The following is a 24,120-nucleotide window of genomic DNA, read 5'->3' as shown; positions in this document are numbered from 1 at the left end:
CTATATTCTTTATGACCTGAGCTGTTACCTGACATAAGAATGTAAACACTTGGAAGGAACTTGGCATGAGGGTAATGCTTAGCACAGAAGAGTGAGACTTCAGGAAAGAAATGTCTGTTGCATCTAGATTAGGAAGATATTTTTGAATGAAGCCTGGAAGAGGTCCTCTGAAGTATTCCAGTGACAAGATAGGGATTAAAGTTCCCACATTCGAAATTTTGAAGTAAGATATGCCTCCTACTTTCTGTAAGTGGAACCCTGATTTAATTAAAGGAAGAGATCATTTTCTGCAACAGGTAAATTTAAAAACACAGGAAATACAGAGGAGCAAGTGATATTGAACATGAGCATGCTAAGTCACTTCAGTCGTATCTGACTCCTTGTGACCCCATGGACTGTAGCCCACTAGGCTCCCCTGTCCATGGGATTTGCCAGGAAAGAATACTGGAGTGTGTTTCCATGCCCTCTTTCAGGGGATCTTCCTGACCTAGGGACCAAAGCCATGCCTCTTAAGTCTCCTGCATTGGCAGAAGGATTCTTTTATTTTTTAATTTATTTTTTTACTGAAGGATAATTGCTTTACAGACTTTTGTTGTTTTCTGTCAAACCTCAACATGAATCAGCCATAGGTATACATATAGCCCCTCCCTTTTGAAACTCCCTCCCATCTCCCTCCCCATCCCACCGCTCTAGGTTGATACAGAGCCCCTGTTTGAGTTACCTGAGCCATACAGCAAATTCCCATTGACTATCCATTTTACATATGGTAATGTAAGTTTCCATGTTACTCTTTCCATACATCTCACCCTCTCCTCCTCACTCCCCATGTCCATAAGTCTATTCTCTATGTCTGTTTCTCCATTGCTGCCCTGTAAATAAATTCTTCAGAACCATTTTTCTAGATTCTGTATATGTGTGTTAGAATACGATATTTATCTTTCTCTTTCTGACTCACTGCGCTCTGTATAATAGGTTCTAGGTTCATCCACCTCATCAGAACTGATTCAAATGCATTCCTTTTTATGGCTGAGTAATATTCCATTGTGTATATGTACCACAACTTCTTTATCCATTCATCTGTCGATAGGCATCTAGATTGCTTCCATGTTCTAGCTATTGCAAATACTGCAACAATGGACAGTGAGATACATGTGTCTTTTTCAATCTTATTTTCCTCAAGGTATATGCCTAGGAGTGGGATTGCTGGGTCATATGGTGGTTTTATTCCTAGTTTTTTAAGGAATCTCCATACCATCTTCAACAGTGGCTGTATCAATTTACATTCCCACCAACAGTGCAAGGGCATTCCCTTTTCTCCACACCCTCTCCAGCATTTATTGTTTGTAAACTTTTTGATGATGGCCATTCTGACTGCTGTGAGGTGATATCTCATTGTGGTTTTGATTTGCATTTCTCTAATAATGAGTGATGTTGAGCATCTTTCCATGGTTATTAGCCATCTGTATGTCTTCTTTGGAGAAATGTCTGTCTAGGTCTTTTTCCCACTTTTTGATTGGGTTGTTTGTTTTCCTGGTATTGAGTTGTATGAGCTGCTTGTATATTTTGGAAGTCAATCCTTTGTCAGTTGTTTCATTTGCTATTATTTTCTCCCATTCCAAGGGTTGTCTTTTCATCTTGCTTATAGTTTCCTTTGCTGTCCAAAAGCTTTTACGTTTAATCAGGTCGCACATCTTTACTTTTGTTTTTATTTCCATTACTCTAGGAGGTGGGTCATAGAGGATCTTGCTTTGATTTATGTCATCGAGTGTTCTGCCTATGTTCTCCTCTAAGAGTTTTATAGTTTCTAGTATTACAGCAGAAAGATTCTTTACCATAGTACCACCTGGGAAGCCCAAATATTGAACATTTTTGTTGCTGTTCAGTTGCCAAGTCATGTCTGACTCTATGCAACCTCATGGACTGCAGCACACCAGGCCTCTCTGTCCCTCACCATCTCCTGGAGTTTGCCCAAGTTCATGTCCATTGCATCAGTGATGCCATCCAGCCATCTCATCCTCTGATGCCCTCTTCTCCTTCTGCCCTCAATCTTTCCCAGCATCAGGGACTTTTCCAATGAGTCCGCTATTCACATCAGATGACTGAAATACTGGAGTTTAAACTTCAGGATTAGTCCTTCCAACAAGTATTCAGGGCTGACTTTCCTTTAAGACTGACTGGTTTGATCTCCTTGCTCTCCAAGGTCCTCTCAGGAGTCTTCTCCAGCACCAGAGTTCTAAGGCATCAATTCTTTGGTGCTCTGCCTCCTTTACAGTCCAGCTCCCACAACCGAATGTAACCACTGGGAAGACCATAGACTTGAATCTTGACTATATGGACCTTTGTCAGCCAGTAATGTCTCTGCCTTTCAACACACTAGGTTGTCGTAGCTTTCCTGCCAAGAAGCAGAGGTCTTCTGATTTCATTGCTGCGTCACCATCCACAGTGATTTTAGAGCCCAAGAAGAGGAAATCTGTCACTACTTCCACCTTTTTCCCTTCTATTTGCCATGAAGTAATGCGGACGGATGCCATGGTCTTAGTTTTTTTAATATGAGTTTTAAGCCAGCTCTTTCACTCTCCTCCTTCACCCTCATCAAGAGGCTCTTTAGTTCCTCTTTGCTTTCTGCCATTATAGTGGTATCATCTGCATACCTGAGGTTGTTGATGTTTCTCCTTCTTAAATTGATTCCACCTATATTGAACATAGTGTCTTTATAAAACATGAGCTATTACTATAAACCACTGGGAAATTAAAAAAGAAACTAACAGGACAGAGGATGCATCTTCTAACCAGGATTTCCTTGTAACATATTCAAGGAGGAAGCCCTGTGAGCATTTCATTAGGTTCTCAAGTCTGAGAAACTCTTTTTGGAAATCTGGTGTACATCTTTGGATACTTTGTGATTGTATTTAATTTTTTAAAATATTTTATTGGAATATAATGTCTTCCCAGGTGGCTTCCCAGGTGTCTCAGTGGTAAAGAAACTGCCTGCCATAGCAGGAGACACAAGAAATCCAGGATCCATCCCTGGGTTGGGAAGATCCCCTGGAGAAGGAAATGAAAACACAGTCCAATATTCTTGTCTGGAAAATCACATGGACAGAAGAGCCTGGCAGACTACAGTCCATAGGGCTGCAAAGAGTCAGACACGACTAAGCACATGTGTACGTGCCCGTATACACACACACACACACACACACACACACACACACACAGTGTCTTCACAACGTCGTGTTACTTTCTGCTGTACAGCAAAGTCAATCAGGTATATGTGCATATATAGCACCTGTTTTTTTGGATTTTCTTCCCATTTAGTTCAACACAAAGCACTGAGTAGAAGTTCCCTGTGCTATACAGTAAGTTCTCATTAGGTATCTATTTTTATGTCAATTCCAATTTGCAGTGAATTTTGACCTCTGACAAACTTTGTATGGATAGGAAATAGGCAAGTGAGGTGGGAAATCATTGAAATATTTTGGAATGGATAACAGGTATGATCACAAAGGAATAGGACAGTTTTTCTTGCCTTATAACCTGGAAAATTCCAAAGAAGGAAGGGATACAGCTTGTTGGAATGGATGAGGAGGATCAGGCAGGCATTGAAGGGTGGGAATAATAAGAAGGGGGAATAAAGGATGCAAATGGTAGCAGGTACTGTAGGTAATTGTCTCCTGTCCTTCGTTGTCCCGGTGAACGTCCAGTCTGAGCAAGGGAAATTAAAGAGCTTCACTGCCCTCTCACAGAACAGAGTGAAGAACATCAGTGACCACTCTCGATCTGAAGCCCAGGTTCCTGTGAAAAATAAAGTCCTTCCAAGGAGTTTGAAGACCGTAAAACCCCAGAGGACCCCCAGAGGATCCCGAGAGGATGGGGCCTACATGCCTAGCGTTGACGACGCAGTGAAGGACATCATGAGGCTGCTGTGCTCCGTCTCTGAGAAGAGGAAGATAAAGGCGGCCTTCAAGTACTCCTTGTTGGGTGGCCTAGTTACTGGGACTGTGGCCGCTGTGGGTGGTTTGGTGGGCGGTCTACCAGGAATAGCCATTGGAGGAGCCGTCGGGGGTCTGTTAGGTTCATGGATGATGAATGGAAAGTTTAAGCCAGTTCCTCAGATCATAATGGAGCTACCAGCTGACAAACAGAAGAGGCTCTTTATCAATACCATTGCCATCCTTAGAAACCCATCCTGGACAAGTGTTGAGCAGCTGACCATGCTGGTCATGGGCAGTAAGACCCTGCAGAAGCAGCTGGTGGATATGCTGAATAACTATTTCATCAAGGAGCTGGGATTAGAAATGAAGTAGGACAAGTAGGCCTCTGCCCTGGGAAGCAGAGTCCATTTGGATGATTCCAAATTTGTTATGGTTGATGTATAACTGATTTGCAATGTCACAGTTTTTTGTGGGGTACAGCAAAGATAATTTACTTTTTCTGCATTGATGGATGACCATCCTGGGAGTGCAGTGATACCCAGAGTAAAAGACCATTTATCCTTTTTATTCTTACTCACTAATCACATCCTTTGAAAAATTCTCAAAATTAATCAGAAAGATAAATAGAACTCAAAGAGTGGACAGAGTAGGGAGGAAACCTGCAGAATATTTCTAGCTCAGGGATTCTCTGATTCTAACGTAATTGACTAAATGACAGAATTCATATAAGTATAATATACTATAAACTAATAAATGAAAATTTAAGGCAAATTAGAGATAACATTCAAGGAAGCTTACAATTTAATCCTTTCTTGGTTCCCTCTGATTTATCTCAAAATGTCTATTTCTTTTCCATCCAACAATATAGTAAGTTTTAGGTGGGGGTCTCATGTTTTACTCATATTTGTATTTGCATCTATGTTTAGCCCAGTGTTCCATCTGTCAAATCAGTAAACATTGTGCCAAACTCACTTTCTACTCACAGAGAAGAGTGAAATAGTTTACTATGAAGTGAGTTATTACTTACTCTGACATGATTGCAGATTTATTCATAAATAATTTAGAAATTCAATTCAAAAGTCCTCTTGACTCTTTAAAAGCTATTTGGTATGAATGAAACTTGGTACCAAGCCCCCTGTTATTCTCACACCCACTTAAATGGTTCTTATTTCTGGAGATTATGGTGATCATGGCAAGATATTCATCTTGGGGATCTAGAAATTTTATGCCTCTGGTGGGAGCTCTTGGGGAATAGATATGCTGGAGGTGGGAACACTTTCAGAAAGGTGGGGTATTGGGGAGCAGTCTCTTTCCTGCCTGCCTTAGGCTCTAGCAGGTCTTCTCTGGGTTGAGTGAGGGGGGTGGAGATTGGTTTCTGGGTTGACCCCAACACTCTGCCCACAGTCTGGCTAGTGGAGTGTTCCCCTCTCTGCTTCCTCCATCTCATCCCCTTCTTTTCCTCCTCTGTCACCACTTCAAGTCTCCCTCCTGATCACATGTATGCTTTTCTCTTGACCTGATATATGTTCACCCTCTCCCCTACTAGTCTCTTCCCTTCTTTATAACTGTCTCAAGAACCACTTCCTGCAGAAGTGTTTCTGAACTTAACCCCACTCAGCACAAAGCACACTCATAGGTGTTATTCATCACGACTATGAATCAAATGTCCTGGGGTGGGCACTATTTAAGTGGGCAAGTGGACATTTGGTTGGACTGATTCCCTGAGACGAGAGACCAGGGCTTATGCTTCTGGATGGGGTCTCTTGCAGGGAAAAATCCATGACCCTCTTGTCATTTGGGGATACTCTGATAGCAGGCCACGGGGTCTTCCATGGTCTCTTCTAACAGCCGCGATCGAGTCGTACATCTTTTAGCACATGGAATCTCTGGATCGGGGGGAGGTGGGAGGGTTGGTTATAGCATCCCCTGAGGATGGTGAAATTCTTCCTCAAATCATGTGTTCTCTCCTTACTGGCTTAGAGAGAGGCTGAGGACCATCTCCACCAACACTAAACCTGCATGTGTACAGATATAGACACTTCCCTAGAAGCACATGAACCTTTCCTGATGGGAGGAAGGGCTCTCCCCCATCAACCATCGGCTGCTTAAGGACAAACCTTACAGATTCTCATGGAGAAATGAACAGCCTGAAGGCTAAACTGACGACTTTCCAGTGGGCATTCCCATCCTTGGGCCCTGGGATAACACTCCCCTCCTTCCTTCCCTGCCTGACTCACTGTGCGTCTTGCCCTCTCCCCACACCCCCCAGGTACCTCTTCGGTGCCCCCTTCACTTCCTTATTCCTGAGGGTGGTAAGGAGTGGGTTGAGGGCGGATGTGACTACAGTGTAGAAAAGAGAAATGAATTTGTCCAACACTGGTTGTACCTGTGCGTGGGTTGCAGGTAGGGGTAGATGGCAGATCAATGGAACAGGCAGATGGTTGTCAGGTGAAACCTACAGGTGCCCACTACTTTCCTGAGGCTGCCTCTGATCCTCATGCCCCATACAGCATGGGCCACGGCAGCAGGTAGGCCAGGATGACGGCAGACCGCACCAGCAGCCGCATGGTCCAGAACCATCACCGCCAGGAGGACACACTCAGCCGAACCCAGCACCAGCGATGCACACAGCTGTGCCAGGCAGCCACCACGCTCCAGCCTCAGCACCTGGCAATGCACGTTGGCCAGCAGGGGTGGCACTAGGCTCGTGGTGAAGCCTATATCCACCAGGGACAGATGGCAGAGGAAGTAGTACATGGGCGCACACTGCCAGCAGCACCAGCGCCAAGTTGCCAATTACAATCAGGAGGTAGCAGAGGAGGAGGGCGGAAAGGACAGGCTGCAGGGAGGGTCAGTTGGAGAAGCCCAGCAGGAGGCAGTGCTTCTCTGTGCTGTGGTTGCCCTAAAGCAGGAAATTCCAGGAAAGTTGGGAAGGACAACACACACAGGGTGATGTATCCCTTACAAGCAAAGGAAAACCCAGACCATGGGGAGTGGGGAAGGAGAACAGATGGCAGCACACACATGCTTATGTGTCCACTGGAGCTCATTTACAGATCTGAACCCTTAGTTTAGGAAGGCAGCCAAATATTAGTATACCCTAGTTGAAGTATTTACCAGAAAATTCTATGAGGAAGATAGAATCCCCCTCCTAAAAATAAATAAACTTGGGCTCAATAAGGTAAATCATCCCAAAGTCATAGCTAGTGAGTGGCCCTGTGTACTCAAGCCTCTTTGATTTCCAAACTAGTGCTCTTCTGCTGCTTCCCTGCTTCTGATTGTACTCCTCCGGGCCAAAGTAGAAATCTAATCTTCCTCTCACATGAAAGCCCTTCAGATATTTGAAGACAGATTTCTCTTTGAGCCTCCCAACCCCCTTCTTTGAAAGTGTGTTCTGCCTGAAAACAGATGCAATGTCCCAGGCTGGGTAGAACACTGGGTAGATCACAACTCTCACCTTCTTTGTGTCAGGTGCTCTACTTCTATTAATACAACCCAATATACTGCTGACTACTGAATTTTAATCTGGTGAATCTCTCTTCCAGACTGTGTCCAAAGTCCATGCCACTCCTGCTTACCATTTAGTGTGATGATCACGAGCAACACAGATCAGCACATGTGTCCAACTTTTTGCAGAGCACATCTGTAGCAGCCTTTAAATCCAGAGTCATCTGGATAGAGGAAACACTCTTAGTCAGGAGACCCAGGTTCCACCTAGCAAAACTGCCTTTGACCAGTGACGTGATATGAGGAAGTCATTTCATTTCCCTCTACCTCAATATTTTCATGTGTAAAAGGAAGACTTTGAGCCTAGATGACCTCTGAGGTTCCTGGCTGTAATTTAATAAATACTTCTCATTTAATTTTTTTGACCACATCACAAAGCATGTGGGATCCTAGTTCTCTGACTAGGGATTGAACCTGAACCACTGCACTGGAAGCATGGGGCCTTAACCACTGGACCACCAGGGAAGTCCCAATAAATATTTTTCAAACAAACTAAAAGTGGATGCAGAAGACTTTTAACTCTCAGGATGATGCTGAATCAAATTTCCTAATGATATAGAAACCATCATCAGTGATGTGATAGACCAAAGTCACATAGAAATCCTTCTACTGCATGGTCCCTGATAGGTATCATTATAAGGATAACATTTTAAAAGTCATATTCACTGTTCTTAAATTATAAATTATAATCTTCTAATTTTATTGTTCAGGAAAGAACCTTCTTCCCCCCAACACAGCAATGTATTTATATAGTTCTCCCGTTTATCTTCATTAGGCAGAACCCATTATTAATGTGATTGAGACAAGGATTCAGGAGTCAATGTTTGGACAGTGTGGGTTTGGTGCCATCTAATGGCATAATGTGATATTGCATCTGGCATCCCAGACTCCTGACCTAAGACCTAGCAGTGGTCCACCGTGGTTATCAGTCCTGTGCTCTTGCTCAGAAAGATGATAATTATTATATTGTTATTATTACGTATTTATATAGTGAGTATGATATCCCAGGGGTAAATCAAAGTAGCCTACACATTTAATCCCTAGTACAACACTATGAAACAGATAATATCATTCAGTTCAGTTCAGTCGTGTCTGATTCTCTGCGACCCCATGAATTGCAGCACACCAGGCCTCCCTGTCCATCACCAACTCCCGGAGTTCACTCAAACTCGTGTCCATTGAGTCGGTGATGCCATCCAACCATCTCATCCTCTCACAAATGCAGAGTTTAAGTAGCAGTTGAACCATGTCAGATATGTGGACCCAGGAGGACTGATTCAAGTCCTCATGGTCTCAATGCTGCGGTTGGATACAAATAGTGTCTCCCCAGCCCAGGTGAGAAATCTCAAGCTCTCGGTGAACTTTGAGGAAAACACCCACATCTAGAAATAATTTGATCCCCCAGCTGAAGGAGGTTTGCTTCCCTGAACAATAGCAGAGAGAAGGGAAGAGAGAAGGGAAGAGAGAGTTCCTAAGAGCATCCTACAGGCACTCCAAGGAACTTCTTGTTCCCTGGGAACAAGAAACAATAGCCTGCCTGGAGGAAGTTTTGGGACAGCTTATGGGGTGTGTAGGAGAAGGCAATGGCAACCCACTCCAGTACTCTTGCCTGGAAAAATCCCATGGATGGTGGAGCCTCGTGGGCTGCAGTCTATGGGGTCGCTAAGAGTCGGACACGACTGAGCAGCTTCACGTTCACTTTTCACTTTCATGAATTGGAGAAGGAAATGGCAACCCACTCCAGTGTTCTTGCCTGGAGAATCCCAGGGACGAGGGAGCCTGGTGACCTGCCGTCTGTGGGGTGGCACAGAGTTGGACTGAAGTGATTTAGTAGTAGAATGGGGTGTGTTCCTCAGTTCTCCACTAGATTTCAGATTCCCAAAAGTACAGACCATAATGTTGCAGACAGTTGGCCCCTAGTTAGTTCTATAAATGAATGAGTGAGTGAATGTCTCTAAAGAATGTGTCAAGGGTTCTGGGATCCTAATCTCACAGTTGCTGTCTCCCGCTTTTCCATGGCAAAGACAATACCAAATTCTCTTGGGCACATGCTGACACAAGAAGAAAAAGGAAAAGCCTAGTTTTATTCTAGTCCCAACACAAAAAGGCTTTGATTCAATATTTACTCTGGAATCAGCACAACACAGCAGCATTAACTCTATTTCAATCCTAATCTTCATTTTAGCCTTCATGGACTAATGTTCTTGACTCCTTGGCCTCCTAATTAGATTGCATCTTAATCTCAATGTAGACCCCCATTTTAAATTTAATAATCCTAATCTCAACCCTACAAGTGATGTCAACCCTAGTTCTACTTTTCAAATCACGTATGTAATACATTTTTCTCATGATCACCTCTGTCTTCTTTCTCTCAGTGGGACTTGGAAATTTCTGCTCTTTTTGTCTGTTTATCAGCTACCCATGTCCAAAGCTCTAATGTCCTCATACAGAAAAATCCTTTCTAGAGATTCTAGGGGAAATACAACAGATAATTAAAAGAAGAAGTGTAAATAATCTGCTTTCATGAAACCTAATTTGTTCAATAAATAGTTTAACAGAGGCTTTAAGACTAACATTACAAATACATTCAGTCTGTGTGGACAGTTATTTACTGGATACTCCAGGAGAAAATCCAGCACAAGTTCACTCAGTCACAACCCTCAGAGTGTTTGAAGCAGGTTGAGATGGTCAGAGACACAATTCCAACATAAGTAACCACTACACAACTGAGTTGGGGCTCCCCAGGTGGCACCTGTGCTAAAGAACCCGCCTGCCAATGCAGGAGACACGGGTTCAATCCCTGGGTCAGGACAGTCCCCTGGAGAAGGGCATGGCAACCCACTCTAGTATTCTCACCTGTCACCTGGAGAATCCCATGGACAGAGGAGTCTGGTGGACTACAGTCCATAGGGTCACAAAGAACTGAACAAGACTGAAGCGACTTAGCATGCACACAACTGAGTTGGGGGCAAGTATGAGCCCAAAGGCATAGAGAATGAAAGAATAAAGTGTGCGAATGTGTGGGTGGTATGGGTATCAGAGAATTCTTCCCAGAGGTTTGAAACACAGCAAAGGGAACAATATTAACATGAAATATTTGCCAATTCACTGTGTGGAAATGAGCTAATGTATGTTGTGCATTAAGATGGAAAGATGTGAGGTGAGGAGTTACACCAGTGAGCCAAATGATTAAAAAGGAAAATGTAAGTTATTTTAGAAACATGTAGAAGCTATTGAATTGGATACAAGTGGAAAAAGGGATACCCTTACAGACAATTAAAGACTATAAGATTTACGTCCTGTGAATGTGGGCACTTCCCTATCCAGTAGGACACACGAGTTGGAAGCACTTGAGTTCAGTCACTTCAGTCATTTCAGACTCTTTGCGACCCCATGGACTAGCTCCCCAGGCTCCTCTGCCCAAAGGATTCTCCAGGCAAGAATACTGGAGTGTGTTGCCACGCCCTTCCCTAAGGGAACCTTCCCAACCCAGGGATGGAACTCTTGAGTCTCCAGCATTGGCAGGCAGATTCTTTACCACTAGTGCTGCCTGGAAAGCCCTGGAAGCACTTAAAGGACCTAATTCAGGAACCTCAGGGTATAACCTCCAGTTCACTTATGAGGGGCTCACTGCACCATGAATAGGTCCGGAAACATAAGCGCAGCTTCTGTTGTGTCCCTCCAGCACCCACGGAAGCCAGCCTTCCCAGTTGCCCTGACCAGAATTCATCACTCATGCCTGAAAGGTTCCAGGATATGCTACCCCAGAACATGTCTCTTTGGCATATAGATTATTTTAAGCTAAAGGCCATTAACCTGCAGCTGTGGGAAAAGCTCTAAAACAGAGCACAGGCTTTCTTTTTATAAAAGAAATTTGCATTTATTAAGGCGTCTCCCCATCATGTACCTGGAAAAGGAGTTTTAACAACACTCTTAAGGAGAGGGAACTGGCTTAAATCTGCATGACAAACCTTAGTAACAATACTTACTGACTACACTTTTCCTTCCCATGTGGCACTAGTGGTAAAGAACCTGCCTGCCAATACAGTAGATTAAGAGATGCAGGTTCAATCCCTGGGTCGGGAAGATCCCCTGGAGGAGGAAATGGCAACCGACTCCAATAATCTTGCCTGGAGAATCCCACAGACAGAGGAGCCTGGCAGGCTATAGTCCATGGGGTCGCAAACAGTCAGACACAATGGAAGCGACTGACTTAGCACACACTTTTCCTGATCGCTTTCCCAAAACTTGCCTCCACCCAGAAGCTCAAAACCCCTTTTCCTTTGTTTAGCCTAAAATGGTATATAAGCCCCAGTTCTAATGGTCTCTCTGGGTTTCTCATCACTGACTATTCCCACGTGCATGCACGATGCACATGGTAATAAACTTCTGTTTTTCTCCTGTTAATCTGTCTTTTGTTGGTCTCATTTCCAGGGCCCCAGCTAAATAAAGAACCTAGATGGGTTCTAGACGAAAAAGATTATTTCTCCTCCCCTCAACCCCAAGAACACTCCTGTCCTGCTTAGCTTTACTGCCACTCGGTCCCAGCACAGCGCCCTCTCGGGGAGGCCTCCATGCGGTTCTCGGTGGCAGCCCTTTCATCTTTGGGGGTTCCCTTCCTTGCTCCATGGGCTGTGTAAGTGGATGCTTCATTGATTAAGTATTTTGAAAATCAACCCTGCTGGTGGGGTAGGGGAGAGCGCTGTCTGATATGAAGCCCACTCTCCGATTCCCCTTGGGTTAATGGAACCTGAAGAACAAAGAGGATTTCCTGTTTCAAAAACCAGAGAGAATAAACTCTATCCAGAGTGGCCTAAAATTACAATGGACCGTAGGACGAACTACAGTTGGCAGGAAGGGCTAGGAGTGGGACTACTGCTGGCCCTGAAGCATCCAGAAGCAACCAAAGACCCAGAAAGAGACTGAAAGGCAGCAAACAGCAAGCAACGCCTGGGTGATGGGCCTGGGTGGGAACATGGCAGCGTGTGAGGTGCCATGAACACTGGCTTTGGAGTAGACAGACCAGATGCAGTGGATCATTCTTTCCAAAGAAGGCTGCAGCAACATATTTATCCCATCCCACGTGTTCTTTTCACAGCGGGACTGATGCTTAGCCCAGCATGAAGTGAGGTCCGTTCTCCCTCTCCTTGAATCTGGGCATGGCCTTGTGACTGCCCCGACAATGGATGCTAGGTGATGTACAAGGCGGTGTCAGAAAAAAAGTTGGGCTTCAACCTAGCTGGCCCAACCCTTGCCTTTGGAACCCAGGCACCATGTTATAAGGAATCCCAGAGTGCATGCAAAGGCCAGGTGTAGGCGTTCCAGTCCACAGTCCCAGCTGAGGTCTTAACCAACTCCCATCTTGAGGCCCTTCTGAGGATTCCAGCCCCCAACCTTCAAATCTCTCCACTGTCCCCTGAGTTCCTGACCCACAAAGCCATGAGCCATAATAAATGATTATTTTCTTAAGCCACTGTTTTGGGGTAACAGGTTATGCAGCAACAGACACTAATTCACTCAACCTGGATGCTGTCTCCTCTCATCAACTGTGTGACCCTGGACCAGAGTCTTCCTCTTGGAGTTGCAGTCTCCTTGCCAGAAAACAGACATGAGCACATGACCCCTTCCCTCGGCACAGTCCCGAGCAGCAGAACTAACAACTGTGAGGTGCCGACACTCCTGGCTGTTCTCTCAAGCTACCTTGTTTAATTTACCTGCCTACTTACTTCAACTTTCCACTTTGAGAAGGTACATCCCACAAAAGCCCATCTTGCCTACTGCTCTGGTATCGTTTAGTTGCTAAATCCTGTCCAACTCTTGCGACCCCACGGACTGTAGCCTGCCAAGTTCCTCTGTCCATGGGATTTCTCAGCAAGAATACTGGAATGGGTTGCCATTTCTTTTTCCAGGGGATCTTCCCAACCCAGGAATCAAACCTGGGTCTCCTGCATTGCAGGTAGATTCTTTTTTGACTGAGCTACGAGGGAAGCCCTGCCCACTGCTCTACCCCAAGGCCTAGACAAGCACCTACCACCATAATTTCCCCATCAAAACCTGATTGACTGAAAAAAAAAATAGTGAAACTAACGTAGCAGCAAAGTGTTCACAAAATACTTCCTGTTAATAAGTGATCAGGGCAGGGAGGCAAAAGACCCAAGTCAAGGCAGAGCAGGGGCCACTGAAGTCTGGCAGACAGTCTAGAGTTCAAGATGTTCTACAGTCAGATCTGAAAGCCCAGGGGTGAAGCCCACCCTGACCCAGCAGGGCTGGAGAGGCCAAGGGAGCTCTTCCCAGAACTGCTGAGTAGTAGTCACACACTTCCTCCCCACACCAGGGGCCTCCGCTAGCCCTACCATTTGACCTGGCCCCTGTCTGTGCTGCCAGCCAAGAATGTCTGGCTTAACCACGGCACAGTAGAACTGATCTTCTCTAATCCGCAGCCCTGCTAAGTGCAAAGAGGGCTTCCAAGGTGGCTCAGTAGTAAAGAACCCACCTGCCAAGCAGGAAACGCAGGTTCAATACCTGGTCGGGAAGATTTCGCTGGAGAAGGAAATGGCAAGCCACCCCAGTATTCTTGCCTGGGAAATCCCATGGACAGAGGAGCCCAGCAGGGTATAGTTCACAGGGCTGTAAAGAGTCAGACACCACTTAGTGACTAAACAACAAGTACAAGGAAAGTTCAAGGTGGTTAACTCTAGTCTTTTCTGTTCTGCCCAGGGCTGGGAGGTAGCTCCCACTACTGCTTCTGTAGCCAACTGTCCATTTTCTACACTACCAGCTGACCTCTTCCACAGGCCTCTTTCCTTTGCCTTGAGAATGCTCCATTGTGGGATGAAGGGCAACTCGATTCAAATCCTAGTGATCCAAAGCGGATACTCACAGTGAAATGGTTTTCAAGTACTGGTCCAAGATTTAACTTCCCCTGCTCTTGGGAAACTTCAGAAATTGGCTATTAAATAGGGTGGTGAAATGACAGAGCCCATCCAATCCTTGCAGCACTTTCGGAAAAAATATATGAAAATCACTTTTAAAAAAATCAATGCTATGGGGAAGGAGAGAAACTGAGCTTCGGAAAAAAAAAAAACCACTTCTCCAAGGGGACACAAAAAATTACAAAATTGTCGAGCAATGTTTTGTTTCCATTGGCCATTGAGGACTTTCTTTCATGTGGACAGCAAACTCCTGCCAAGATGCTCAGAGTTCTCAATGACTTTTCAGCCTGGAAGAACTCAGGGACCATCTAATCTGCTACCTCTGAGCGGTCATGTTTTATTATTATCCTCAATTCCTAGGAGGAATAGCCCTCACATCTGTTCAGCCACATGCTCCAGGCTCCCAATACATGCCCATCACTGTCAGAGACCTCATTAAACAGTGACAGTGGCTTGTTTACCCAACATGCTCCGTGAGCCAAGAACCATCGTGAGCACTCGTCCTGGCATCCACTCCACAGAGGGATGGATGTGAAGATGGTGGTGGGGACGATGACTATTACGTTCACACGTGAGGACGTGGAGACTAGAGATTGGGAATGTTTTTTGTGTGTGGTAGAATCTGAAGCTCTGGGAGTTTGACTCCAGCCCACACTTTTAACCTGTTATGTCACCCCTCACTAATCTCAGCCCTAACTGTGTCCTGCTTTGCCCTGCTAAGCCCTCGATGGATCAACACCTCTGTCCATCCCTCCACTGAAGTGCCTTTTCATCAATGCGGGGGCCCCCCAGAGCCTCCCTCCTTGGGCTGAAGCCCATTCGGTTCACAGTAAGGGACGAGTCACTCCATTCACTGGTTTATTGAGATTTGGGGAGCTCCTTCCCCCAAGACACCACAGTGCAAAAAGGACACCATCTCCTGCCACACAGGACCATCTTCCACCTCCACAGTCAGGGGTGCCTTCCTTTGGTCAGGCTTTTCACCAACCACCCACTGCAAGGAGCTCCCCCAACCTGCCCCCATTTCTTCTCCTTTCTTTCCCTCAGAAAAATACAAAACCGAAGGGAACACTCTTGTAGAGGAGGATTGTGAGTGTGGACCGAGGATGCTCCAGAGCACAAAGGAGAACAGGGTGAGTGCAAGCAGAAACCGAGTGTGATGTGGACCCAGACGTGGACGGCCCCACCAGGTGGGAATCGGGGGAAAGTCTGCAACAATGTGCAGGGTGGGTGCATATGGCTCTGCTGGAAGAACACAATGATTTTAAGGTGCAAAAAGAAGAGGGTACACGAGGGCACATAGGGCAAGTGCACAGGTAAACTTGGACGTGTACAAATGGCACACGCCCACCCACACAGCTCTCCCAAGGGCATATCCATGACCATGAGGGGGCACACGCAGCCATGAGCGAAGGGAATACAGCAGGGCACGTGTAGCCACGGGAAGGGTGGAGAGAGCACATGTGAAACGCATGTGCAAACAAGAAAGTGAGAACAGGGAGGATAGATGTGTGTTGGAAGAGGGAAGGAGCATGTGAGCCTTGACAAAAAGAGTGAGTGCCTTGCAAAAGCTAAATTCAAGAGGGATAAAACGTGTGGCTGTGTGGAGGGACAAGTGGGTTGGAAGGAGATGAGGATGGTGAGAGAAATGGCCAGGCCCTGTTGCCACGGGGAGAGCACTCTGGGGAGGCCCCTGCCGGTGGGAGCAGAGCACAAAGGCGAGGGGGCTGCTGGGTTGTCGTGGCAACCAGAGGAAAAGAAGAGGGGGTGTGTGTCCTGAGGCACCAAGGAGCCAGTGAGTGAGAAGCTTCAAGCCGGGTACAAACTCGATTATGAAGTAGAGATAGACAATGATACGAATGAATGAGAGAACAGGGCCCGGCTCCCAGAGCACTGGAGACTCAGACGACGCTGGAACCTGGGACTCTGGGACTCAAGAGGGGCAGGTATTTACAAGAGATGGGATGGAACGGTGTTCTTCCCACCTAGGGTAGGGATCCCCTGCTTCGTCCCGAGCTCCCCCCCTTCTCCTTCTCCCTCTCCCTCCCCCTACTTGCCTGTCCCCCCTCACACCTCCCTCACTTGTAAAGCAAGTGGACTCGACTTCCATCACAGCTAAGCCGGTCAGGGGGCTCAGGGGGCCCCCTGGGCAGGCCCCCCGAGGGGTCTGGGGGTGTCGGAGGGTGACGCCGGGATCGGAGCTGCTGCCGAGACTGGAGCTGATGGCGCAGTTCAGAGACCCGCTCCTCTTTCTGGAAGAAGAACACAACCGGGCGAGTGGGAGAGAGAAGTCAGGAAAGGGTAGGAGGAGGGAAGGAGAAGCAGAGAAAAATGTGGGGGAGAGGGAGGGGAAGACGGACAGAAGAAAGGAACAGGAACCATCAGGCAGGAACAGGGAGAGCCGAAAGCACACACTGAACACAGTGGGGCAGCAGTTGAGATCAGCGAAAGAAAGGGGGTAGGGGAGGGGAAAAAGGGCCGAGCACATAGCTTCCGCTTCCGGTAACGCACTCAACAGATTAATGCCAACCCAGTTTGAACACCCCCAGCCTAACATTGCACTGGCCCCTAACTCCCGCTGGGGGCACTGCAAACACCCTGTATATCTGCCCAGACCCCTCTCACTGGAGTGTATACTCAACCCCCACAACCAGCCACGCCCAGCCCAGGGCCACGCCCTCGCCTCCAGGAGGCGGAGTCAACAATGCAGATCCTGCTCTAGAGCCCCTCTACCCGCTGAGGCCTGCTCTTGACCAGATTTTTACCTGAGACTGACTCCACCTTCTCCCCTTCCCTGTCCTCTTCCACTTACTCCCTGGCAGCTTGTCTCCTGAGACCCTCCCTTGGTAAATCACGTGCACAGGAACCCCGATCTCAAGCTCTACCTCTGGAAGCCTGACCCCACCCGAAACGTGGGCCTCCCTGACCTGCCGCCACCTCTGCCTTCACCACGTACCTCGGCGATGATCTTCTCCAGCTCGCGGTTCTCCTTCTCCAACAGCCTGGACTTCTCCTCCTCGTTGTTGTTGGTCGAGGACCCTGTCTTCATGGTGTCCTGTGCCTCCGACTGCCACTCCCCTCGGGTGATCAGCCTGCGCATCTGGGAGCAGGAGTTGGGGGTGTGGATGGGCCAGCACGGACTGTCAGCAATTAGCTCATGGTGGGTTGCAATTGGAAGGAAGGAAAACAAGAGGGAGCTGGGCCCAAAACAGACGAAGTGGGAGGAAGGGAAGTAGGGACACAGAGGGGACAGGGGCTGGAGAGGCTTGGAGGACAACCAGAGCCATACCTTGGGCACAAAGAGCACCACCAGGGTGATATAGGAGGAGAAAACTATGGCGAGAGAGGCGAAGGCGAAGGCAGCATCCTGCTGGCTCGACAGAATCATGGTGACCGGGGCAGTGATAAGGCATAGAACCTGGGGGCAAAGCGTGTGTGGGGTCACAGGCCTGCTGGCTTAGACAAGAGCCAGGGCCTTCTTCCCCCAGAAAAGTCTATGGGGACAGGTTCCTGGGGAACTTTCCATTCAAAAAAGACCCAAAGTCGGGATGTGAGAGTTGAACCATAAAGAAGGCTGAGCACTGAAGAACTGATGCTTTTGAATTGTGGGGTGCTGAAGAAGACTCTTGAGAGTCCTTTGGACAGCAAGGACATCAAACCAGTCAAACCTATAGGAAATCAACCCTGAATATTCACTGGAAGTACTGATGCTGAAGCTGAAGCTCCAATACTTTGGCCACCTGATGGGAAGAGCTGATTCACTGGGGAAAACCCTGATGCTGGGAAAGACTGAAAGCAAAGGAGAAGGAGGCAGCCAAGGATGAGATGGTTGGATGGCATCACTGACTCAGTGGACATGATTTTGAGCAGACTCTGGGAGATAGAGGAGGACAGGGAAGTCCATGGGGTCTCAAAGAGTAGGACATGACTTAGCGACTGAACAACAATAGTCAGGTTCATCCTCAAATGTAGGTTGGTAAGAATCCCAGATAAACTGTCCCAAACCAGCTCCAGCTCTAGGACAGCCCCTCCCTCCAGACAGGAGCCCCCAGGATCTCTGTACACACATCAGAGTCCTTAAGAGCCAGTCCTGAGCATCCCCGGCAGGAAATCTCATTCAGATTCCAGCTTGGGAACCACAGATGAGGAATTTCACCTGTTTCTGCTTCCGCATCTGTCTAGTGGGGATGCTAATCACCACATCACTGGGTGGTTGTACGAAGATTGATGTGCACTTTATACATTTATAAAGGGCTTTTCAAACCCAAGGCATTAGAAAACGTTTTAAGACTTCTACCCAACTGACCCCACACCGGGCACCTCATTCTTCCCAGGCCACCCCCATCTGGGTTGCTGTGGCCAGTCCCCATGGTCAATGCCAGGTGTCCAGGGAGCTCACCGCCACATTGTAGATGGCCATGCCCACAGCCCGGTGGTCATTGATCTTCTCGGTGGACACACTCTTGGTCTCATAAGCAAGAAAGATACCCAGCAGCAGCAGTAGCCCCTTGTAACCATAGAAGATCCCTAGGATGGCAGGGAAGGGTTATCCTCCACTCACTCCCCACTTCTCTGTGCTCCTTCTGATGGCAGTGACATGGGGGTCTCCTCTCCAACCCAGCCCCTCTGACCTAGTATGCCCCTCCCTGTCCACTGCCCCCGGGTCCACCCAACTCGCCCTGACCTCATTGCTTCCTCCTGGGACAAGAGCCCCATCACACAGGACGATGATGGTCATGAGTGGTTGTCAGTACACACAGTGTCTCACCTCCTCACCCTCTGAGTGGGAAGATGGCTTTCCACGCTGAGGGCAGGTTTGCCATTTGTGGTCAGAGTGATATTAAAAGGGCCAAAGGGGCCTAACCCCTCGCAGCCCCAGTCTCACTCCAGGGAGTGAACCAGACAGAGATGGAGATGAGGGTGAGGCCACATCACTGGTCCCTCTGATGAACACAAGCTCTGCCTCATCCCTGCAGTGGACACTAAGCACTTCAGGCAAAAGACCAACTCTCCCCATGCTCAGAAAAGACTAATGCAGTGACAAACAGGAGGAGATTCAAACTGAGTTGACATGAGCTCTCTGCCTCTTTTTCCAAAGACCCTTCTCTCTTCAAAGCTACTGCCCACTGCATACACACTCCCTCCCTACTAGCCCCCCTTTATGGGCATCTCCCCCACCCCTCCCCCACACCCTGCACACCAAGCCACGTGTTCATTTTCTTGGAGCTACAGTGCTCCAGCTGGGGCAGAATAGACACGTCAATATCTTCCTTCGGCTCCTCCTTGGCAAAAGTCTAAGGAAGAGAGAGAGCCACAGGCAAGATGGTTGCCGTCCTCCCCTCCCCTCCCCACCTCTGCTCAGTCCCCAACTCCCAGTTCTGCCCCCTCTTTCTGAAGAGATCCTCAGTTCTCATTCCATATCCAACTCCAGGCCTGGGAACATTTGCCTAAACACTTTATAAGTGCTTGTTCCCTCACTTTCACGATGTCTGAAAATCTGCCCATCCTCCCAGATCCCCACCTCTTCCTTTCGTCACAGGAATTCAGAGTGTCTGCTAGGGCTCCCTCCAGGAAGCAGGGAGAGCTGCTGAGATACCCAGGGCTGGAACACACCTCCCATGGGCAGCTCTTCTCCTCAAGACCCCCTGCAGCTCCTGAGGCCCTTCCACCAGTGTGTCCTGCAAGGCCTCCTGACCCAAGCGCCTCCTCAAAGGGTACCTCAATGGTCCGGTGCAGGGGGTCCACAATCTGCCAGATGGCGAGGGTGAGGACGTCCATGCCCACCAGCAGGCCCACCGTGGCATACAGCTTCCAGGGCTCCAGGGTCTGAGTCAACACACAGAGTACAGGCATGTTGGGGTAGGGGACAGGGCCTCCCAATCCCTGAGAGCCCAGGTGCTAGGGGCTGAAGGATCTAGAGCAGCTCACCTTCCTCCACTCTTTCTTTTCCTCCTTCTTTGTGAAGACTGTATGGACCCACCAGATCTTGGTGAACATGGAGCCATAGCCCAGGCTAAAGCCCAAACCCAGGAGCCAAAGGCGGGCCTAGGAAAGGAGAGAGGGCAGGAGAGAATAGGGCAGGGCAGCAGGTGAGCAGTGCCAGGATGGGGCAGGGCTGTAGGAGGGAACGGATGACCAGACTGGCAGGATGCAGCCGGTAAGGGCTGGGTGGGGAAGGTGACTGGGCAGCAGACAGTCTCTTTGCACTTTGCCACCTGGATAATCTTGCTAAAAAATGGGTTTTAATAGCCAATCACTTCTGACTGTTCCCCAAGGCCTGCAGATTGCAGCCTGAACACCTCCAGATGTGGCATGAGACCCTTTACAACATGGTCCCACCCACCTTTCCAGCCTCTTCTCCCCCCAGACCCTTACCTGCCCCAGACACTCACCTGCCCCGTGCTCCAGCCCTGCTCAACTGCTTGCTTGCTTACCCTTGCCCTTGATCTACTCTCTTTTGTGCCTCTGCTACCCAGAGGACACTCCCTCCGCTCCTGGAGTAACCCTCTTTTATTTCTCCAGCTGACAAAAGCCCTGCATCCTTCACAATTTACATGCCGCCTTTGGTGACGTCCACGCAGCCACTCGGACAGTCAGCTGCTTTCTCTTCGCTCCCACAGCAGATCCCTGCTCTGATACCTCTTGTGTGTCACTGCTAATTATCTACTTTCCCACTGTATTGGGTCTCTCTGAAGAATTGTAGGTGTATGTATGTGCAAATGCCATGTGTACAGACGTGTGATCAGGATAGGTACAGAGCAGAGGAGAAGAGTGAGAATGAGCAGGAAAGACAGGGGCAGTATTTCCCACCAGCATAAGAGAGAATCAAACAAATATTGCCGCTGAAGCCAGGCTTACTCTGTAGCCCCAGAACCTTCCATGTGCCAAGAGTCCCACAGGGCCTCCTCCCTGTGTGAGAGCAGTCCCTTCCCCCCAATTCTCCCTGCTGTTGGTTCAGATCCCCGCCTCCGTCCTTCCCAACCACAACTAAGGCTCCCACGGGAAGTCCCCAGTTCTTGTTCTCAGCCCCCGCGCCACAGACAGGCCACCATTGTCCGAGGGTTCTCTGTGCAGACCCCCTTCCTGTGCCTTCAATACCTCCCTACCCTTCTCTGCAAGGCATGCCATGGCAACCTTGGAACTGACAAGCCAGCTACAGAATGAAAAAGTCTGGAGGCACAGAAAGAAGGGACAGAGCCAGACAGAGATCAGAGGGCGATGTCAGGAGAAGAACTAGGGACAAGGAGGAAAGACAAGAAGGACAGGCAGGGGACGGCGCATCACAGAAGGCATTCCTGAGGGGGCGGGCCGGAGAACCATGCTGTGGCAGGAGACCTGCCACCCCCTCCTCACCTGGCAGACGAAGGGGAACTGACTTCTCCCGATGTGGTAACCATCCAGCCCGAGGGGGAAGACGGCGGCTAACGCTAGTGAGCAGCCCACAGCAGTCAGATTATTCAGGTTGGGCTGTGAGTTCTGGATATAACTAGGGCAGAGGCGGAAGGGTGGGAGAGATTGAAGAGCAGAATTACCCTCCTCTCCAGGGAGGCTCAGCTCCCCAAACACCCCGCAACAGCCTGACCCCAACCTCAGGACCAGGAGACAAAGCCAGTTCGGTCATGGGGTCCCACAGACGGCTTCCCGGGCACAGGACCCTGCCACACACACACTCTTTAGAACCCTAAATTATGTTACCTGATCCCAAAAGCTTTTTTATTTTTCCATTAGCTGCTTTGGAGCAGGGATGGGAGTTATACCTGGCTTCCCCCTTTTCATTCCCAGTCGTCACTGGGCAAACACTAATCCAGAGTGGCAACCTCAGAGACGCACCGCCTCAGGAGCTACATACGTTCCTTCTCACTCCCTTCAAGCAAATGACAGTTATCTTGGAGAAGCAGACAGGACAGGGAAATGTCAGAAGAGAAACTTACCGGACATGGGAGTTATAGATGTTAAAGGACAGACAGACAACAGCTAGAACAATGCCCAGGCTGGAGAGAACGGAGACGGAGATAAAGAGTTTCTGTGACAGGAAGCGGAACGTCTTGATGACCAAGGTCTGGTCAGCTGGAGGGGACCCTCCTGCGTGGCACAGGGGAGGGGGAAGAGAAAGGAGGAAGGACAAAGGTATGAAGGCGGGACAGGAGAAAGGGGAGAAGGACCAAGCTGCTGATGGGCACCCAGGTCTTTTAACTCTGAGGACAGGAGGCCCTAACTGCCCTGAATCAGGGCTTGCTGCAGCCCAAATGCTCTTTGATTCTGGGGCTCTTAGGAAGCAATCAGAAATGAAACAAGAAGATGGAGCTAGAGGCTGAGCTGTATCACCAATTGTAGTCTTTTTGTTGTTGCTTTTTGTTCTTTGTGTTTTTTCATCTTTCTTTCAGGAAAGAAAAATGGAAGGGAAAGAGGGGGATACTAAGAAATAAATTTTATGAGGTCTCTTACAGCTCAAATCAGAAGCTGCAAAAGACAGTCATAGAGTCATGAAGCTAAAGTGCCTCAAAATAGAGTCTGGCCTCCTAACCTTAGGAGGAATTTTCTTTAAAAAAAAAAAAAAAAAAAAACTGATCTGTGATTTTAACCCTAGCTAGGTGATATTCCCAAAGGTGTTTCTCAGTTATTATTAAAGGGAAGCTCAAAGTTGTCACAGAATTCACAGAAAGCGGGGCGGAAAAAATGACTAATTTCAATTTGCTGAGCTTTAAAAAAAAAAAAAAGGCATAATTTAGGCCATGAAGCATTTATAGCAATACAGAACACTGTCCTAAATTCAAATTATAAAAAAAAATTCAGAACTCCAGCAGTGCTGAGAACTACTCGATTTCAGCTGGGCAGGGCAGATGGCAGCTGTCTTCCATGGCTGTGCCCTTCCCCGTCCTGAAGACACCAAGCCTTTTTTTGATCAATAGAGTCCTCATTTTGCCTACCTTGAGTATATTTCCCATTTCCTATTATTTAGCCCACCAAGCACACAAGGAATATAATTGCTTCCTTTCTCTCCTTAAAAAGCACATTTTAACAGAAGACAATTAAATGAGGTTTTACGTCCTCTCCTACAGTTTAAGTAACCGTCTTCCTAAGAAAGCTAAGAGGCAACTTGAGGCTTGAAGTAGCTGATTCAGATACATCAGGTCACCAGAACATCTGGGAAACCCAAATGGAGTTTTCATTTCCCGCCCCCTGGACCTAATCCCTAGTCGTCCCAGGAATGTACTAGTTTTAAGAATGCGTTGCTACCCACCACCTACACCCTCTCCAAATGCACCAGTCTCTCCTACCCACATCTTGGAGGTTTTATTCCTTTTCTCAGAAACCCAGCCCCTGGTTCATTTCAACCCCATGGTACCAACCACCCCACCCTCGTTCAAACATAGTATTCATCAACGGTTCAGAAGGGTTAAAGGAAATTATAAACAAGACCCACTTACCAATCCACTTATCTGTTTTGGACCAGGAAAGGTCATCCTTGGTGCTGTCATAATAGCCAATCTTCTTGTAGCTGCCACCTGGACAGATGATAGGAGTAACCACAGGTAGGTGACGAGCTGATCCCAAGCATTCTCAACCTCCCACTTCCATAAAGTAGATCTCTGTGGTCATATCTGATTCTCCCTTCACCTGAGCCCCCAAAGGATACTTGGAAGGATCTGGGGGCCACTTGAAACAGTGATCTGATTGAAAAGCACTATAGGGTGGATTCCAAGGCAACACAAAGAAATTATTGTTTAGTCACTCAGTCATGTCTGACT

General features: G+C 47.9%; 2 protein-coding genes across 15 annotated transcripts in view; one reads left to right on the top strand and one right to left on the bottom strand.

The window, feature by feature from the left end:
* LOC147347185 (protein C19orf12 homolog) overlaps positions 1 to 4,903 on the top strand; it is a 34,069-nt gene extending 29,166 nt beyond the window's left edge. For 4 of the 10 annotated variants that reach the window (XM_086369666.1, XM_086369665.1, XM_086369671.1 and 1 more), the window contains one exon: positions 3,789 to 4,903. In XM_086369666.1, coding sequence (XP_086225792.1) covers positions 3,789 to 4,304 — 516 coding nt within the window. In that variant the 3' untranslated portion in view covers positions 4,305 to 4,903. Of the gene's footprint in view, positions 1 to 3,701 lie in introns of all 10 variants that reach the window. The other 6 variants (XM_086369663.1, XM_086369662.1, XM_086369670.1 and 3 more) reach the window with 2 other exon arrangements.
* Positions 4,904 to 15,215: 10,312 nt separating this feature from the next.
* The window catches only part of GABBR1 (gamma-aminobutyric acid type B receptor subunit 1), a 29,011-nt gene continuing 20,106 nt past the window's right edge, over positions 15,216 to 24,120 (bottom strand). For 3 of the 5 annotated variants that reach the window (XM_086369644.1, XM_086369645.1, XM_086369646.1), the window contains exons 14-23: positions 23,800 to 23,877; positions 22,303 to 22,453; positions 21,725 to 21,857; positions 20,300 to 20,416; positions 20,090 to 20,197; positions 19,572 to 19,665; positions 18,771 to 18,898; positions 17,661 to 17,789; positions 17,328 to 17,471; positions 15,216 to 16,623 (exon numbers count right to left, since the gene is read on the bottom strand). In XM_086369644.1, coding sequence (XP_086225770.1) covers positions 16,450 to 16,623; positions 17,328 to 17,471; positions 17,661 to 17,789; positions 18,771 to 18,898; positions 19,572 to 19,665; positions 20,090 to 20,197; positions 20,300 to 20,416; positions 21,725 to 21,857; positions 22,303 to 22,453; positions 23,800 to 23,877 — 1,256 coding nt within the window. In that variant the 3' untranslated portion in view covers positions 15,216 to 16,449. The remainder of the gene's footprint in view (positions 16,624 to 17,327; positions 17,472 to 17,660; positions 17,790 to 18,770; positions 18,899 to 19,571; positions 19,666 to 20,089; positions 20,198 to 20,299; positions 20,417 to 21,724; positions 21,858 to 22,302; positions 22,454 to 23,799; positions 23,878 to 24,120) is intronic. The other 2 variants (XR_015152187.1, XR_015152186.1) reach the window with 2 other exon arrangements.

The sequence above is a fragment of the Bos grunniens genome, chromosome 23, assembly GCF_055505025.1.
Source record: "Bos grunniens cultivar Pamir isolate PY7600 chromosome 23, Bosgru_T2T1.0, whole genome shotgun sequence".
In the NCBI taxonomy this organism is placed as follows: Eukaryota; Metazoa; Chordata; class Mammalia; order Artiodactyla; family Bovidae; genus Bos; species Bos grunniens.
Note: the sequence above shows the minus strand (reverse complement) of the source record. Positions and strands in the feature narration are given on the sequence as shown.